Source organism: Malurus melanocephalus, unplaced genomic scaffold (genome assembly GCF_030028575.1).
Source record: "Malurus melanocephalus ecotype Western Australia unplaced genomic scaffold, MMel_1.1 scaffold_182, whole genome shotgun sequence".
Lineage (NCBI taxonomy): Eukaryota > Metazoa > Chordata > Aves > Passeriformes > Maluridae > Malurus > Malurus melanocephalus.
The window spans coordinates 909,667-927,077 of record NW_026623414.1 but is presented as its reverse complement, the minus strand read 5'-3'; the positions used below and the strand labels follow the sequence as shown (position 1 = coordinate 927,077).

Genomic DNA, 17,411 nt, shown 5'->3' with positions numbered 1-17,411 from the left:
GGGCCGGGAGCGGCGGAGCCGCGGTGGGGATCGTGGCTCTCCGGGCGTGCAGCGCTTGTGCCGCCCCCTGAGGCCGCGGCGGCACCGCCGGGCGGCCGCCACCACCCACCCGGCCTCAGCCGACCCCGCGCCGGCCACCACGGACGTGGAGGCGGCGACGGGCGGAGCCGGGCCCGGCCCGAAGGGACCGTCCCGGCGCGGCGGAGCCGCTGCCGCTCGGTAGGGGCCGGAGGGAGGGCGGGCTCGCCGGGGTCTCCGCGGGCCGGCTCGCTCCGCAGAAGCTGCGCCGGGCCCGGGCCGCGCTGCCGGCGCCGCTGGGGCCTCCGGCGGGGAGCGAGCGAGGCSAGGAGGGAGGCCCGGCCCGGTGCTCCCCGAGACGGGCGGGGGGAGCAGGAGGGCCCCGTGCTCTCYGCCCGCAGCTTTGTTAGCCGGGCCCTCCGCGGGGAAGGGGAGCGGCGGGGCCGGGCCGGTGCCCCCCGGAGCTGCCGGTTCCTTTCTTTCCCCGCTCTCGGCTGCATCTCTCGGCTACGGAGCATCGTCTGGGCGAGAGCGGGTGCAGGACTGGGGCAGAGGAAACAACAGGTCTCGCTCCCGCTCGCCTTCCAMAGCGACGCCAGCGCCTTGCTCTTGGGATTATAAATGTTTGAACTAAGACCCAGGGAACTGGAAGGAGAGCCTCCCGTTGGAATTAATAGGAGAGAAAAGAAGGGAGGCTTTTCCAAATCCTCTACAAGAAAGCTGGTGCTGTTTTCCCCTGCTGTCCGTACTCTGTTTAATAATGCGATTGTGACCTGAGTGGAATTTATGAGCGATGAACTATTGAAGCTTGTTGCACCACTGCATCGGACTACATTTTTTTTTTCTCTCAGCACATGGTTCTTCCATCCCAGCTGTTGCAGGACCTATGGGCCAGTAATAGAAGGATGGGAAGCTGAGACAGTTTATTTTCACATTCTTCTGTTCTGTGGACTTGGCGATTTAGCTGAAGCTGCTGCATTTTACTGGATCTGCTCTTTTCTCGGCAGGTTTATTTTTTTCATGTGTTTCGATTAAACAGTCATTGGACTGGAGCTGGATGGGTGCTTTGCAATCCAGAAGGTTTTGGGGGATAACAGAAAATTGCTAAAAMAGAGAAGAACTTGTGCTGCAGGAAACCTGGGGCCTGTTTTCCAAGCCTTTTTGTTTTACTGAGCAAGGTAAATAATGTAGTGGGGAAAATTCAGGGCTTATCGTAATCATGCATGAAAATGTTACAAAGCACTTCAGACTGTTCCAAGTCTTTCAAGGGATTGAGARGACCCACAGTAAGACTCAGAATTAATTGCTCTTTTAAAATTTTCAGATATGAGTGTGAAATTTAAGGCTGAGAACAAAGTTGGTGGGTGCCTGAGAGATTGGGGAACTGCTTTTCTTGACTTTGCCTTAGGTTCTTGTAGGTTTGTGATTTTGAGAGAGCTTGTCTTAAGAACTTTCTTGGTGGTTCAGTGTGCAGTGATTAGACCACTGGTTTTTTTCCATGTTTTTTTAGAAATTTGATGCCTTAGCTGTGGTAGGGATMTGTAAGGGTCTCCTAAACGTGCTCCCAAGTTTATAGTGTGCTCACTTCCAGTAGTGCTTCTGTTTGCATTGTTAATTGCATTCATCCTCTGCCTTTAATTATTTTTGCTTATCTTTAGTTTTGCCATCCACGTTGACAGCTGCTACTACTTCATCGKGCATTTTTTGCTTTTTATTTTYCTTTGCATGTTTTTATCTCCCAGACTGGACTGTTTGGATGTACATACATCACTTTCACCAGTATAAATCTTCTGCAGCCAACACAAGCTCCAAGTGTTGTTTTAGATACAATCTTTATATTTGTGAAGTAGTGGAAGAAGCAGATTATGATTCTCAGAATGTGCAGTGTAGTCAGTTATTGGGTGAAGTGTATAATTTTTGGTGGCAGGCTGCATGCCTTATCTTTGTATTTTTTTCAAGATTCAGCAGCAGTTTACTCCTCACAAAAACATAAATCCATTAAAATGAGGTCAYGGTTTGAGACGTAACTGCAAAAATCTGGTTTTGCAAGAAGTCATAAGATTCTCATTATGAAGTGAAGCCTTGATTAAGTTGACTGTGTACCTTTTCTYCATTCTTAATGAAATAGTGGCAAACACCAAGGTTGGCAACCTTTGCTGATGCTGTTGTGGGGAGACCTAAGTGGGTATTTTAGGCACTACTCAAAGTACTCAGTTGTGTTTAGATTTGTTTGACCGAAATTTCTGGCCTTTGTTTTGTCTCATTTTGTTTCCAGATGATGTGTGAGGTGATGCCAACCATCAGTGAGGCCGAGATTCCCGCTGGGGGAAATGGAGGCCACACTTCAGGTTCCCCATTGCAGTCAGATGCTGATTCCCACTTTGAGCAGTTAATGGTGTCCATGCTGGARGAAAGGGATCGCCTGCTGGAAACACTCCGAGAAACTCAGGAGACACTCGCACTCACCCAGGGCAAGCTGCATGAAGTTGGCCATGAGAGGGATTCCTTGCAGAGGCAGCTCAATACTGCACTTCCACAGGTATGGACGTTTGGAAAGAAAGGGATTTTTCAATGGTTTTTGTGTTTGTGGTGTTTTGTTGGCTTTTTGAATGTTTACTGAAGAGTTTACTCTTCATATTTACTGAATATTTACTGAAGAGTTGGGTTTTGTTAGGGGGGATGAAGCTATCCTGAAGGATTTGTTGGTGCTTGCTCACTTGGAGTAAGATGCAAAAGTAAGGCAAGCAGGGAGGAGCAGTCCTTTCCTCCAGTCCTTTTCCAGTCTCTTGAATTTCTTTGGCTTAGCATAAACGTGTTATCTACATCCTTTTGTTTGAATGATGGACTTAAGAACCAAGAACTTGATGGACTTTCTTGTCTGTAGCACTTTTTCAATGCTGTTTCTAATTGCCTGATTCATCCGTGTGCTTAAGAATGAATACCTGGTCTCGTGGGAGGTGTCCCCGCCCATGGAACTGGATGGTCTTTACGGTTCCTCCCAACCCAGCCTATTCTGCGATTCTGTGAATTCCACAGAGACCATTCTGACAACATTATGGGCTTTGGTTTGAAAATTTGAACACTTGAGGACCTGCTACCTTATGAATGTGTGCTGAGTTGTYGTGGTAATACAGAAGTCTGAGTGTGTGGTTTAGCTTGTTTAGTTGCTTTTGGAAAGATTGGATTTGGTTTTTTGTGGGGTTTTTTTTKGTCCTGTTAGGAGTTCTTAATTAGTGACTTGCAGAGGATGCACATGGCCTGCAGTGCTGGGTTTGTTACATAAGGAACATAGTTAGGATCGGTGATTGGTGTCTGCAGAACTTGTTGGGTTTTATCCATTCTAGTTAAAAATAACAGAACTGAACTTTGAGCATGTTGAGGAGCATTTGGTTCTAGGCAAAGCACAGGCTACTTTCAGKTGCTGGTTAACTGTTAACAGCCTTGTGCTTTTTGGCAAGATGGTTGTTGTCCCAAGCACGTTACAATGATGCTGTTACTTTTTCAAATGTTTACATGTCCTTAAATATTGCAGTTACTGCGTATACCCTTCAAAGCAGTAGTTTGAAATCCTTCTGTTTTGTTGCTGTCATTAYAATGTAATCCCTGTATGACTCTCGGTATGGTAATTGCTGCTGTTAATTACTGAGGGATAGAAACTAAAATGTTACACACGTGTTAATCTCGTTCTGTTACAACGATGAAAATCAGAAAGGAGAAGTTTCCAAGCTTTGCTGCTGCMTGTGTTAAATCATGTGCTGCAGGCAAAAGTCGTTCTTTGTTTTTTTGTTGTAATAATTGCGGCTTCTCCTCAGCCTCTGTGTCAGGTCTGCTGCATTAATGGAGATCATTAACCACTTGCATGACCTGCAAACTGTTAGATCTGAGTTTGTGGCTGAGCAGAATCACCCCAGCTCTCAACTCTGCTGTACCCCTTTTGCCTTTTCAGTGCTCAGCTTTCTTTCCTAAACCTAGGAGGCTACTTGCATGTAAACATCTCTTTCTAARCATTTCTGGAAGATTAATAAACAGTTTCCCTTTTCAAGAATGCCRTAATTGCTTGGTTTCATGTGAAACCTGCTGGAAAAGCAAGTCCATTGAGGGAGAAATTTTACTGTAATTTTATATCAACATACAGTAGTGTATGGATTTTTGAAGATTGCTGTTAGAAAATACTGCTTTCATGCTGTGGAATTACTGCTTTTGTCCTCAGTGATGCTTAGCTCAAGTGATTGTGATGCTTTCAAAAATCAGACCTGTTTTCATTATTATTGCTGTAATCAGAAGGACCTTCTGTTTTTGTTGTTATGGTATAGTCAGTTACTTCATGGGTGTAAATTTCTGATGAGGTGAAGTCATTTCTAAAAAAATTTCTAATACGTGTTCACTGTCAAAACTTTATGGTGACTAACATTTGAAACTACTCAAACTTTTTTGTTAATTATTTCAAGCTGAGCATTTTTTGAACTACTGCCTCAAGTGACCCGTTGTTTTACTGTGGATTTCAAGCAAGGTAAAGTCAGGATATCTTTAATAAAAATAATGTCTGTGTTATATTTTTTCAGCAAAGAAGGGATAGTAGTGTAGATTTTATTTTTTTTAATCTTAGTAGTTGTTTTCAATTTAGTAGATCTGCAAAGTCAATTTAATTGTACAAAAAGTAGTGTAATTGCCTGAATTACTAAATCACTCTGTAACCAAAGTCTTAGACTTGGCCTGTAACAAGTCTTCGTAGTTGAGTTTAGTCTGCTTTATCTTAACAAATATTGAATTGAATTGTTTGTATATGTATTTTTCCTGTTTCATATCTTTAGCTGAATAAGCCGATTTTAGACCATTCTGATGACTGATGGAAAGTTCTGTATAAAAGCAGGAATGCCAGATCAATTTCCTCTATACCAGAACTACTCTTTTGGTTTGGCTATGAAGATCCTCAATTTCTGATGGCATCCCTGTCTTAATTCCTTACATTCAGAGTTTCTTTATCTAAGAAAGAAGCTCACACWGTTTTATGTATTATTACTTTCAAAATGGCAAATTAGTATTTGCACATCTTAGATTATAAAGGAAAATGTAATTTTTCCTGCAGCAGTGGTGCATCTTTTGTGGTCATAGAGAGCACATTTTGCTAACACACTTACAGTGTGCTGGGCAGCTGAGAATTCAAGGAATCACTTCTAGCTCCACAAACCTGGGACAGCTATTTAGAGTAAGACAGCTTTTGTGGATGTCTGATTCACTGAGAGGGGAGCATTTTAATCTCACATGGATGWGCTTTATGTGTTGCATTTACTCAAAGTAAAGCTGACTTTTTCTGGGTTTTTAGTGCAGACAGCTGGAAGTGAAATACATCACCACTGMCTTGATAAAATAACTGCATTCTTGGCAATGCTTTGTGTTTTCTGGGAGTTCCCTTCTATTACAGATTACCCCRGTTAAACTGTACTCTGACCTTGGAAAACGAACTTGAGGAAATAAAACTGCTGTGCTAGAACTTTATTTTAGTCTTCCTAGAATTTTTCACAGAAAAAAAGGAACATGGATGTTTTACTTCTAGAGCTTTATAGCATGAACACATTCAGTTATGATTCTGTTATGATTCTAGTTATGGACTTAGTGGATTTAGCTATGCCTTTTATTGTGCCTTTTAGAGTTAATTCTACAAAATTCAAGACCTGTGTGCTTAAAATGTATCAGTTAATCTGTAAAACTGTATTTAAAATTTAAATTTTGAACCCAAGGCAGATGATGCCCAAGTTACTACAGTGCTTGCTATTAAAGTGTTGCAGGTCAGGGTTCMTTTTGCTGATAGAATTTCATGTAGATGTTTTGTGTAAATGAAAACATGATGCTTGTTTTGCACAGAGAAGACCAGAGTTTAATTTCCAGTGACTCTGGTGCCCATAAAATAAAAGCACAGTTGGTAAATTCACAGCAGTTGTTATCAGGATAGAAATTTTAATATGTCTGTTAATTTTATAAGCTGACAAACACAATACAAATATGCTTCTGTGATACAGCAACACTTATTGAGATCCATCTTAATCTTGCACCTCTGATCTTTTGGTCTTAAATTCATCATGTCTTATTTTTTTCTATACAAGGTAAGCAAAATAGAAAGTAGAAGTAAAAGTTGCTTTTTTTCCATAGTAAATACTTTATGACTTCACACTTCAGTTAAAAATGGTATGTCAGATTGTATTTGTATTCAGTGAAGTTCAGGTATTTACCTATAGAATAACATTCCTTGGATGATCAGAAATACACAATTCCTCACATGTGAGATACACCAAAACAGCTGGCCCAAAGACTGCCCTGGCATTGTTTGGGTGTGATGGACTTAAGGATTGAGATGCCATTTTATTAATAATGATATTTGGATTTCCTCCAGACAAGTTTTGAGTCATACAGGATGTCATACATKTAGAAATGAGGGTTTGAATTGTATGTAAGATGAAGCAGAAAGTACATTAAGCCAAGGCCTTGCCAAACTCTGCAGCAGCTGAAATTTCTTCAGCATTTGAAGTGCAGCTCCCTTTCCAKCATTCCCAGATGTTCAGCCCTGAGGTGCCATAGCTTGTACTTCTTACTCTGGCAGCAGCTGGTGCTGACTTCTGAGTAACAGCCATTAATCTCAGCAGAGTGTCCAGGAATCACGGAGGTGCCAAAGGATTTCAAATGAATGTCAGAGCAGACACATTCTCCACTTCTCCTGCCCTGTTCTGACAGCAAAGATGAGCAGGACTCTTCCTGTTGTGCTTTCAGACATCTATGTTGAGTTTCAGTTGCTAAATCTTCCTTKGCTCTTATTGTCAGTAAATTCCTGAATAGATTTGGCTTTACACTGGTTTAGATCAGCTGGAGATAGGAGTTAACATTCAGAATTCTTCACTAAATTTGAGCTTCCCTAACATTTCTTTCTTTTCAAGACATAGAAACAGACACTTTTTGCCCCAAACCTTCAGAATATAAAGTTATCTGAAAGAATGCTTTATATTTGGACAAAAAGGAGTAGCTACACTTTAATAATACAAGGGAGTATATTGAGACCAGAATTGGTTCTGTCTTCTTRGTTTCTCATGTAGATATGTTTGGGTTTGTTTATTGAAACATCCCACCCCTACCCAGCAGACATCTGTTTGCCTATTGTTAGCAACTTGCTATTTATACTATGCTTTTAATTTAGGTTTGCTTGATTATAAATAGACCTTTTAGCTACATCAAATTTGGAATTTGTTTCAAGTTTGCTTGTATTTTAGGGTGAATTTTRGTGCTTTTACGATGTCCCACCCATCTCCTTATTAAGCAGATTTGTTGAAGTCTGAAACTATTGGTTTTATTTTCCTGAGTTTATTTGTAGGAAGAATGCTTTGGTGACTACCCAGAAATGCTTTTTATTTGTTTTTGCTAGTAGATGAGGCTCTGAAACAGGAGCTAGTGATTATTTTTCCCTACTGTTGTGCTGCTGTGTACAGATGTCTGACAGTGGGTTTATTAATGCTTGGTGTGCTGTAGTTCCAACCTGCAGTCTGACAAACAGGCTGTATATAGGGTGAAAAGAGCTAGAATCAAACCAAGGTATTTAAAAAATATGCACTTAGAAGCTGGTGAACATCACATATATACTCTCATTGGTATTAACTGCCCTGCCTTGTCTTTTGGTATTCAGAGAATTCTTCCTCTGCTACCTTTTATTTCTTTCTCCATTCTTTCTCAAAATGGAACTGAAAAGTGCTTTGAAGATGTTTAGGAGCAAGATTGAAAGACTCAATGTGGCTGTGTAATTGCAAGTCCATAAAGCAAGGAAAAAGAAATCCTGTTGGCTTTTTTTTTTTAAAGATAAATATGAATGAAGAATACCATTCCCTACCCTTACAAATTCTTAGTGTTTTAGTATCCACTGACCTGAGACTTTGTTTTATCCTTTCTGTAATTAATTTAGGAGAGTTGAACATTGGTTTTATTCACTATGGGTGTTGATCATAGAATTAAGAGGAKACATTGTGTTTTAATATATTTAGGCCCCTTATAGTTCACAGTGTTGTCAGAGATCTTCAGTCTTTGGAAAGAACATTTTAACTGTCTATTAACAACTTTTTTTTCCTTTCAAAATTTACAGTGCATCTCAGAATTGCATTAATATACTTCACAATTTAATTTGGGGATTTATATTTTAGTTTTCCATTTTTAAAGGAATATGACAGAGGTCTTTGTGTAAACTGCTTGTGGCAATTTAGACAGCTTAAGTCATTTAAAGTCTGCAAGGCTGACTGGTATCTGTTGGCATATATTAGRAAAAAAAATACCAAAATCTCTTGTGTGTATGTATCTCAAGCTACAGACACTGAGAACAGATAAATCTGTGTTGTGTGTGTCAGGTARTCTGGATGGTCATAACTGTCCAAGTGTCCTTTTTTTCAAAGCCTGCCTATGGGTTCCCCAAGTGTAAATGTAATGTAATTCTTGCCAGGAAAAATGTTTTCACATTTTCTGGGCTGAAAGGAGAATTATTATTTTGCTACTGAATGGAGTGAGTTTTTTGTTCAACTTGACTTCTTCACAGAGGCACAGGGAAATAATGTTTCCACATTTTGGAAATTCCAGATGATGATGTAGGGAGCTGGATCCATATCTGTAGGTCACCTGAGGAGATTGCTCTGGGAGTTTGGATATTTAGAATTGGAGGAGTGTGATTACACGTCCAAATTAATGCTCACTTTCATTTTGATGTGTTGTTTTCCTCTAAGCTGATGTGAGTGGTTGGTTCACTTGGTKTTTTTGCCCATGACCTTTATCTGTTTCAGACCTGACCTTTGGTTTCATGTGARCTCTACTGAAAATCAGCCCCTTTTTTCTGATCAGCCTGACAGGGCTCTGTGGCCTGTTCCTGCAGTGGCTGGAGCTGCAGCAGTTTTGAAAAGAGAAGCTTTGTTGCTTAATCTTCTCTTTCGCTGCTCCACAGTGGCCTTGAACTTTGCTCATGTGTTTATGCTCGTGCCTACTGAGAATGTGTGGGTTTTGAGGATGGCAGTGGGGATCTGAACAGGRATGTAATTTTGGTTGGATCTGAACCATCCCATGACTGTTGATGTATACATAGGAATAAGAACAGTCAACATATTCCTGTAATTCATCTGTTCTATGGTTATGTTTTTAGGAAGATAAATATCTGRAATGACTGTTTTGTTTAACAAATTCTGTGAAGGGCACCAAGATTCAAGGCCAGGCTGGATGGAGCTCTGAGCARCCTGGTCAGTGGAAGGTATTCCTGCTCATGGCAGAGGCAAACTTTAATGTCCCTTCCAACCCAAACCRTTCTAGGATTCTGTGATTCTGTAATGAAAAGATCCTTACATGATCAGTATTGAGCATAATCAGGTATTTCCAGGATAGATTTTAAACAAGGACTTGTTTAAAGGACTATGTGGGAAAAAGCTTGAGAAGTTTGATTTGTGACCTTTTGAGTTTTGTTAAAGAGAAAGAAGAAGTTCTATTTAGAAAATAAGCAGTTTTTCTTTGTTGTGGTAGGAAAATAGGCACCCTTTGCTATCTTCTTTCTTTTTTTGGTTTTGGGTTTTTTTTTTTGGTTTTTTTGGGGGGGGGGGGGGTGGGTGGGTGTTTTGTTTTGTTTGGTTTTGTTTTTATTTTTTTTCCCCATCTTTGTAGAACATGCTTGGTTGTGCCTTACTCCTACTGCTTGTACATGGTGGAGTTTGGTATCCAATTGTGGAGAAATATTTTGAAGAACAGTGCTTGCTTTTTTTTATAATCCTACCTCCTATATAAATGCGTATAAAATTTGGTTCTATACACTTAAACCACTGTTTTTAGAGTCATTTATTTTTTCTATAGAATGGCAGGGGAGATTATCTGGTAGAAATGAGCAAAGCATGGAGACCATGGATTGTTAAACACTATACTGTTGAGAGAAATGAGATTTTTTTTTTTCCTACCTCAAATTTGCAGAACAGTGCACAGTATAAGGATTTAATTATGTAAGCCTATGGAGCTGAGTAATTTACATAGTTTAAAAAGCCAAACAAAACAAAGCCCACCTTAAGATGTGCAGTTTAAACGAAGAATTTTTATGTTGGCCTGTACAAAGTTGAGACTGGCTTGAGGTATGGTTGAAAGATTTGTGAATGTTCATGTGAAGAAACTRCCTTGCAATTGATGAAGTCTGTTAATCATTGTCTTCAACACTGACTGTGTCCARTACTGAGAAATCTGATTTATTTTGAATTACTTGGAAAGGAATTTTGGCCACCAAAATCCTTGGTGTAAAAGCTAAACATTCTTCACTGCAGAGAGGGCTCACTCAAKAAAGAGGATCATAAATTCCTGTTGCTTTAATGGTACTGTATCTATGATTATCTCAACRAATTCTGACCAATTTTATTAAACTGTTTCTGAATTTTCAAGCACAGTCATGAGAAGCAAGGGAGAGATCTGAAAGTGGAATTGTTCATTTGTTTTACAGAATACTCGATACAAAAGTTTTTTTTTCACTGTGCAACCCCAAATTGCCTCCAAAAAGAAAATTGTGGGAAAAGGGAGTTCTATGCACATCTAAAGGGACTGCTGTCTATCAGTGGCAGGGTTTAAATTGTGCATTTGTGGGTTTGAGTTTTGGATTCTCCATGGTCAGTCTGTCACAATTATTTAGCAATATATACTTTTCTCAATAGAATATTGCAGTCAAAACTCTCATTTTCTTTGCATTCCTATCAATAATTGGGAAACCTGTGAGCTGAACRTGCTGGGAGTCATGGGGCTCTGTTAACCTTGCTGCACTAATRGTACCAGATCTAAATTCTGTTATTAGCTGTGCTTTTCACTGTAGCTTGTGCTTGTGGATTTGCTGTTCCCTGTGGGAAACTGGACTCTGTAATTTTATATACTTTAAGGTTCTGGTTTGTGGTATTTAAAGTCCTGGCTGCATCTCATGCTTGAATATCTTGATTCTACTGGGATTTAAGGTATGGGCTGCTTTAGAAACCCAGAAGTAAAAGAAACTTCTGATCCAAATTAAAAATTAATAAATGGGACTCTCTTGTTAAGAGTTCTTCAGATAATCTAATWATGGATGTAAGGAATGATGCTGCACCCCGGAGACCCAAGGCTGGAAGAGCAGAGCATGTGTGGAGGGTGATACTGGATGTGTGGGTGAATCTCATTGGGGTTTYCACATGTTTAGCCTGTGTAAGGTAAACTCCTGATTTCAGATTATCYCTTCAAAGCTCTCTGTTTGCTGTGTCACTCTTGGGGGAATGACAAAATTTTGGTTTAGGTAATTTCAGAGGTGCCTTCGGATAACACTGTTAATCTTCTTGTTATTCTTGAGTAATGTATTTTTCATACCACATGACCACCTTTTTGTAGTTCATGGGAAAAGGCTTGGAAGGTTATAACATCCTTTTAGCTTTATATTAAAGGGCACGTGGCAGGTGCATCCAGCAATTTATTTCATTGTAAAACATGCAGCTTGAGTTTTCAGAATGTCTTTGGAGGGTGTGGTTCCACACCATTATCTTCCAAAAGCTGAGTTTTGTCTCAAGAAATCTGGAATAACTTTGCTTCATGTAAAGTGGAAATGGAGCAGCATTTTAGGATTTCATCTGTCCTTTTCCCCTCCCAAGGTCTCATTTATGCTGATACTGATGTTGGTGTAACTCTGAYCCTGTTGGAGCTGTAGTTTGTGGAGACTGCATCACTCTTTCCTGAATTTTGTGCAATGGTTATAAAACATTAAGTCCCAGGAAGTAGTGGAGAAGAAATGGGCCAAGCATTTCTTTTGTTTCAGTGGAGTAGGAGGCTGCAGGGCTTTCATGTTGCATCATCTTTCCCTTGTTTTCAGTCCAGTGTGGAATACAAGCTTCACAGGTTCTCCACCAACCTGCCTTTCACCTCAGCATTTATTAGTGGTAACATCCTATTGACAGTCTGCCTCTGTCTTTTATTAATTTGTTTATTTATTATTTATTGATTGGTTGATTTTTTTTTTTTTTATTTCTTCTCTGCATTATAGTATTGCTCATCTCCCTGGTTTCCTTCTGCTGTCCAGGTTCAGGTAGTTACCAAGTTCAGAACTGTTCATTATGGATATCTTTTGTGGCAGACAAAAAAAATTACTTTGAACATGGAAAAAAGTTTTAACCCTCTGCCTAAAAAGAACTCTTCAGTGCTTAATCTATGTTGCTGATTTCTTTTCTAGTTTTTCCTTTGTTTAGGTAGCAGATGTGTCTGTTGTAGCACCTGAGACTGTGCTTTGGTTTTTTATGGATTTTGGAATTGCTTTGTTTTAGAGCATTTGTTAAAATGGAGCAGCTTTTCCATAGAATGGTCCAGTAGCATTTATTTGGRATATCACAGATTTGAATATCCTTWGCTTCAGTTAGCCCAGTAAATCCAYTCAGCTTGTAAAYTGATAGAGTACAGAGAAACAGAAAAGCAAAATGTGAAGAGCTGGTAAGTCAAATTTCCTGCTGGAGGCACGTATCTGTCCTCAGTCAGTATTACTTGTTTAAGCAAGTTTGAAATTATAGACTGAAGTGTTCATCACTTGGCAAAAATAATAAATACATATGTATATAATAGGAGAGCACTGAGGGGGAAGTACATGCTGGTGCTTGTTTAATGAGGGTGTCTTGGCCAGCTTAATTCAGATATTCCCAAGCATTCCCTCTTAATAGTGTGTGGAAAATGTACTTTTCAGCTGCTAGCCACAGAACTAAAGCTGGCAACCAGAGGCCAAGATGAACGATTAGARTAGGGCAGGGCAGGGCCTCAGCTGCTGCTCACAGTTTTTGCAAGCGGGAGTATCTTGTCACTGAAATAATTGTGCATGATGGGTCTTGTCCTGGGTCTATTTGTAAAAAACTGCAGTATTAGTCATGTGAGATGACTAGAATGTAGTGTGTACGATTAAATAGTTTTTAATTCATAAAAGTCATAGGAATTTTGTATTAAATGCCAGCTGAGGCAGAATTGTGCTATTTTTTTGTGAGTGCAGTATATTTAGAGTTCATTTGCAGAAAAATATCTTTTTCTTGCCCAAGKAAACTTACAGTTCAATGTTGTTTGCAACTTAAAAGATCTTGTTGTAGCTGCTTAGTCTCCAAAATGGGGGGTCCCAGGAAAATAATAGAGCTTCTTAAATGTTCTCAGCACAAATTGCAGTTGTTCTATGGTTTGGCTTCCCCAAGGAGCATTGCATGCTGTGCAATCCAGCATGGAATCACAGGAAATCTTGACCAGCTTTGTGYGAGGAGAGGACAAACTTGAGTGAAATCTCTCTACTGTCATGTTAAAGATGGAGACTGGTTTTGTCCCATACCTTGTTAAACTGGTAATGCAAGATTCTTGCTCTTTAATTAAGTACAAGTTTATTCTCCTTTTGCCATAGTGGGTAAGGGTGTGGGTAGGTTTCTTCACTGACATGGACTCCAAAAATGGAGATGCCTAAAGCTACACCTAAGAAGTTGTGCTGCTACTTTACTGTATTAATTCCTAATCAAAGTAGACCTGCACCAGGCTGGGGGTGCAGGAATGTGGTAGCTCAGATTRTGAAACCCTTAGAAGTTGCTGACACAGTGTCACTGTGAGGCAGTCGTTTTTCTAACACACCCCGAGTATTGKAGGCTTATTGTGTGTTAAATGAAGGTGTTATTCTGGAATATTGGTGCATGGAATGGTGCAGTATTGCAAAGGATTACTTTGTTATCAGCCGTTCTCAACAGTTACTGCTCTGCACAAAGTGGCCATACACATCCCAAGTTGAAAAGCCTGTTTTTCAATGATGACTCAAGTTTTCCTGATGCATATTTTAGCTGATCTTGGACATTTTTCCAAGTAAAACAAGCTCGGTATGGTTCTGGATACTTCTGTGCCTTATCTGCCCTTTCAGGGGGTGTATTCCTGTACACTGAGGAGCAGCTAAGGTGGAACTCTTTGCATAGCCACACCACAATGAAGTGATTCGAGGCTTGTGATGGAAGAAGGTTTTCTGCTATCATTGCATATGAATAGATGCCAAGTTTCATTCAAATCTGAAGGCTGCTTCTGCATTTCCTGTGCTTGCTGCTAGACAGCTGTCACCCTCCAGCTCTTGTAATGTTCAGCTTTTGGACTTCCTTACTCAGAAGATCYATGATGTTGCCTGAATTAGAGGCAACATTTCATAAGTATTTTACAAAGATAAGTAAAGAAAATAACTTAAAACTGGTATTTCAAGTTAGTGCTCAGTATGTTCATTTCTTGTTAATCCTCTGTGGATTCTGTTAGCTTGAAGGGTTTGCCCCCTYATTGGAGTGTTTGGAGAAAGCCCTAGGGGGAAAACAGATACTTTGGTAGTTTTTCATTGGTTGATTAGATACACATCTGTAGCTTTAAAAGGGGTTTAAAGGGCTGTGATAAAAATGCATTGTGTGTGCCCTGGGTTAATTGATCTCCCTGAGTGATCTACCATACTTTGAACAAGATGTGTTGTTTGGTAAGGCTGGTGAAAAGATTAATGAACTATCTGGAGAAATTAGTGATTCTAAATGTTTGGATGATCCCAAGGCTGGTTGCTTTACAGAAGATGCATAGCAAACTGCAGGTTGTAATAGGAGTGACTGGATGAGGTTTTCTGACTTGTTTAAACAACCTCATGTTCTCTTTCCTTAATTTCCCAGACTACAAAGCAGCTGTAGGATGCAGCTGTGGGTTGGTTTTGCCTTGCAGCACATTACCTRCAAAGAGGCTTGTAGGGCACCATCTGTTACGTGTGAATTGTGCTCCCCGTGGTGGGTGGAGGTCGGGTGATAACAGAGGAGATGGGAAGGTTGGCTGGTGTCCCTTGCAGTCCCAAGCACGGTGTGTAATCAGGGAATGTTGGCTCTCCAGTGATGCACAAAGATCTGGTTTTGCACGAGGCTTTGCCCCTGTCCTTGTGTACATAACAGTGCTGTTCTGCTGGGTTCAGAGCAGATTAAATGCAGGAGGACAGGCACTAAGGGTTCTGCTAGTCTGGGTTTGTGCAGGCTATAGTAAATGATTCTGGTGTGTCTGTGCCCTGCTCTGTGCTCAAAGGTTTGCAGCCTCCATCTTCCGACTTTGCTGCCATGTGTATGAGGTCTGAGCAGGGATTCATGTGGTGAAAAGGAAACCCCTGATGAGGAGCAAGAGGCTGGATCCAGRTTTGGGTTCCAGTACTTTTACCCCCTGCCCCCCAAACAGGACATGTCTGTCAGATGTGTTGGATCAGGGGAGGGGAGCTATGGTAGGGAGAACATGGAGCTGATGTCTTTCTACCTCCCTTTTCCTGTTGCTCCTGCATTCTTTTTGCCAAGCTGCCAAATCCCACCTTTCCCCATTTCTGTTCCCTTGCGCCTCCGGAGGCTCCCAGCACTGAAGTCTGGGTTTAGTGCTTTGTAGCTCAGGCTCAGGGAATGCTGTGCATAAATTTAAGCAACTCACTCGGGATGGTAACTGGAAACTACTTATTGCCATGGAGACTTGGGCTTGCTATAAGCTTTTCCATTTTGCTCTTGGGCATATGTTTGGTACCTGCTGGCTGTGAGCGAGGAGTCCTTTGGCTCTTGGCTTGTCAAATGCCAGGCAGTCGATTCTGCTTCCAGTTCCAAAGTGARCTGGGAACAGTGAGAGTTTCATTCCAGAGCAGTAACATTATGCAACTCTAAACACGTTAAAACTTAATTGCCTGTTTAGGATTGAGCAGCGCTAATGACAAAGCCTAGCTAGGTCAATCCAAGAGGGACACTTGGAGAAGAGCTGCTAAAAAAAAGGGCTGGAATGGTAAGAAGTGGCTCAGGTTTAGTATTGATCACTGTCAGCTGACAGCAATATTCACTTGAGTGTTTTCATGCAGTGCTGCACTTTTTGATAGAGGGGGAGAAAAAAGGGTATGTTTTTTGAGTCAAGAAAAACACAGATTTCTGAGTTAACCAAAGGTCATATTAAACCTTTTCGATATCTCAATGCTACTAGTTGGAAGGGGAGAATTTTTTTTAACAATAAAGAAATCTACCCCTCTGTTTTGGTAGTTGTCTTTTGAGTTATAAAACATCTTATGCACACACAGAAATAAGAAAGGAGGTCAATACACTTATTATGTAATGAGCTCCAGTGTGTTCTCACTCTGGTAGGTAGTTAGCTCCACTTGGAAAAACAGCTACTTTGAGCATGAAAGGCCTTTCACTGTTCTAAAACGCAAGAATTTGACATATCCATATTTTAATATTACTTTATGTATTCTCTTACACTCCCTTTTAAGTTGTTGGGGGGGTTTTAGGAACAGAAGATAAATTGATTTCTTAGAACTGATTCTATTAATTCTTGGGATAAGTTTTATGTTTCTAGCTGAGTCAATTCAGGCTGCTTGATACTGGAAATTAATTACATGAGGTGAAAAGGAAAATATTTTTCTTTGCAYGCTCTAGGCTGATTTTTTTCTTTCCGATTAGCACATGCCAGAGCCATGGAAAGGTTGAAAGCAATGTGTTTTATTACATGGAACAGGCAAAGCATAACCTGTGTTGGTGGTTGTTTTTTCTGGATTTGTTATTAAATTGTGTGTAACTGTGTTTTCTTCCAAGGCTGGACATAATGATGAAAACAAGTCAGTTCTCTTCAGTTTTAACTCCTAATACCTTTGAACTATTTTATAATTTCATAATTCTGATTCTTAGCCTGAAAGAACCCAAACAAAATCTGTGACTTAATAGGTACAAAAATTCGCTTGCCAGGGACTTTGAAATATGTTGGGGATCTTGGTCACTGTGTGCTACCTAAACCCCTTAGGTTTAAAGTGAAGTGACTGTGAAATATCTTAGGAATAAGCCTAGATATTTAAATTTGCTTGTTTTGTTTAAGACTSTGTATTTTTCATTTCCTTGCTTGCATCATTTGGAATAATTGTGGTTTATAGGTAGTATAAACATCATGATGGAAACTTATCTTAGATCCCCTGATGTCCTTCCCCMGTTGTTCTTTTCCTGCTCTCTTCAGCTGCTCAGAGTTGTGAGTGGGTTTCTTGATATTCAGGGTTTCTTGATATACAGACCAGAATGATAACAGCAAACCAAAATATCACCTGGAGATGAAACAGATAAATTTCACTCATATATTTTGGTCAGAGATGTTCCTAAAGATGCAACAGTCACAACTTCATCTTTCTATTGCCTGAAGTTACTAGTTTGTCAGTATTTAATATTTTATTTGATGCATTTAAAATTTTTCTCTTTATTACACACATTGTCATCATTTATGTACATTTTCTGGACATGTGGTTGCTTATATGATTTCTTGTGCACCCTAGTGGTGTTGCATTTTTTTGTGGAATAAGATTTTTTTGCTTGAGCAAATTCCAAATGAATTTAGTTATTTGTAGAGCA

General features: G+C 40.2%; 1 protein-coding gene across 4 annotated transcripts in view; it reads left to right on the top strand.

Moving 5' to 3' along the window:
- The first annotated feature begins 358 nt into the window (after positions 1–358).
- The window catches only part of PPFIA1 (PTPRF interacting protein alpha 1), a 52,521-nt gene continuing 35,468 nt past the window's right edge, over positions 359–17,411 (top strand). For all 4 annotated transcript variants that reach the window (XM_057372999.1, XM_057373000.1, XM_057372998.1 and 1 more), the window contains exons 1-2: positions 359–1,196; positions 2,294–2,557. In XM_057372999.1, the coding sequence (XP_057228982.1) occupies positions 2,294–2,557 (264 nt within the window). In that variant the 5' untranslated portion in view covers positions 359–1,196. The remainder of the gene's footprint in view (positions 1,197–2,293; positions 2,558–17,411) is intronic.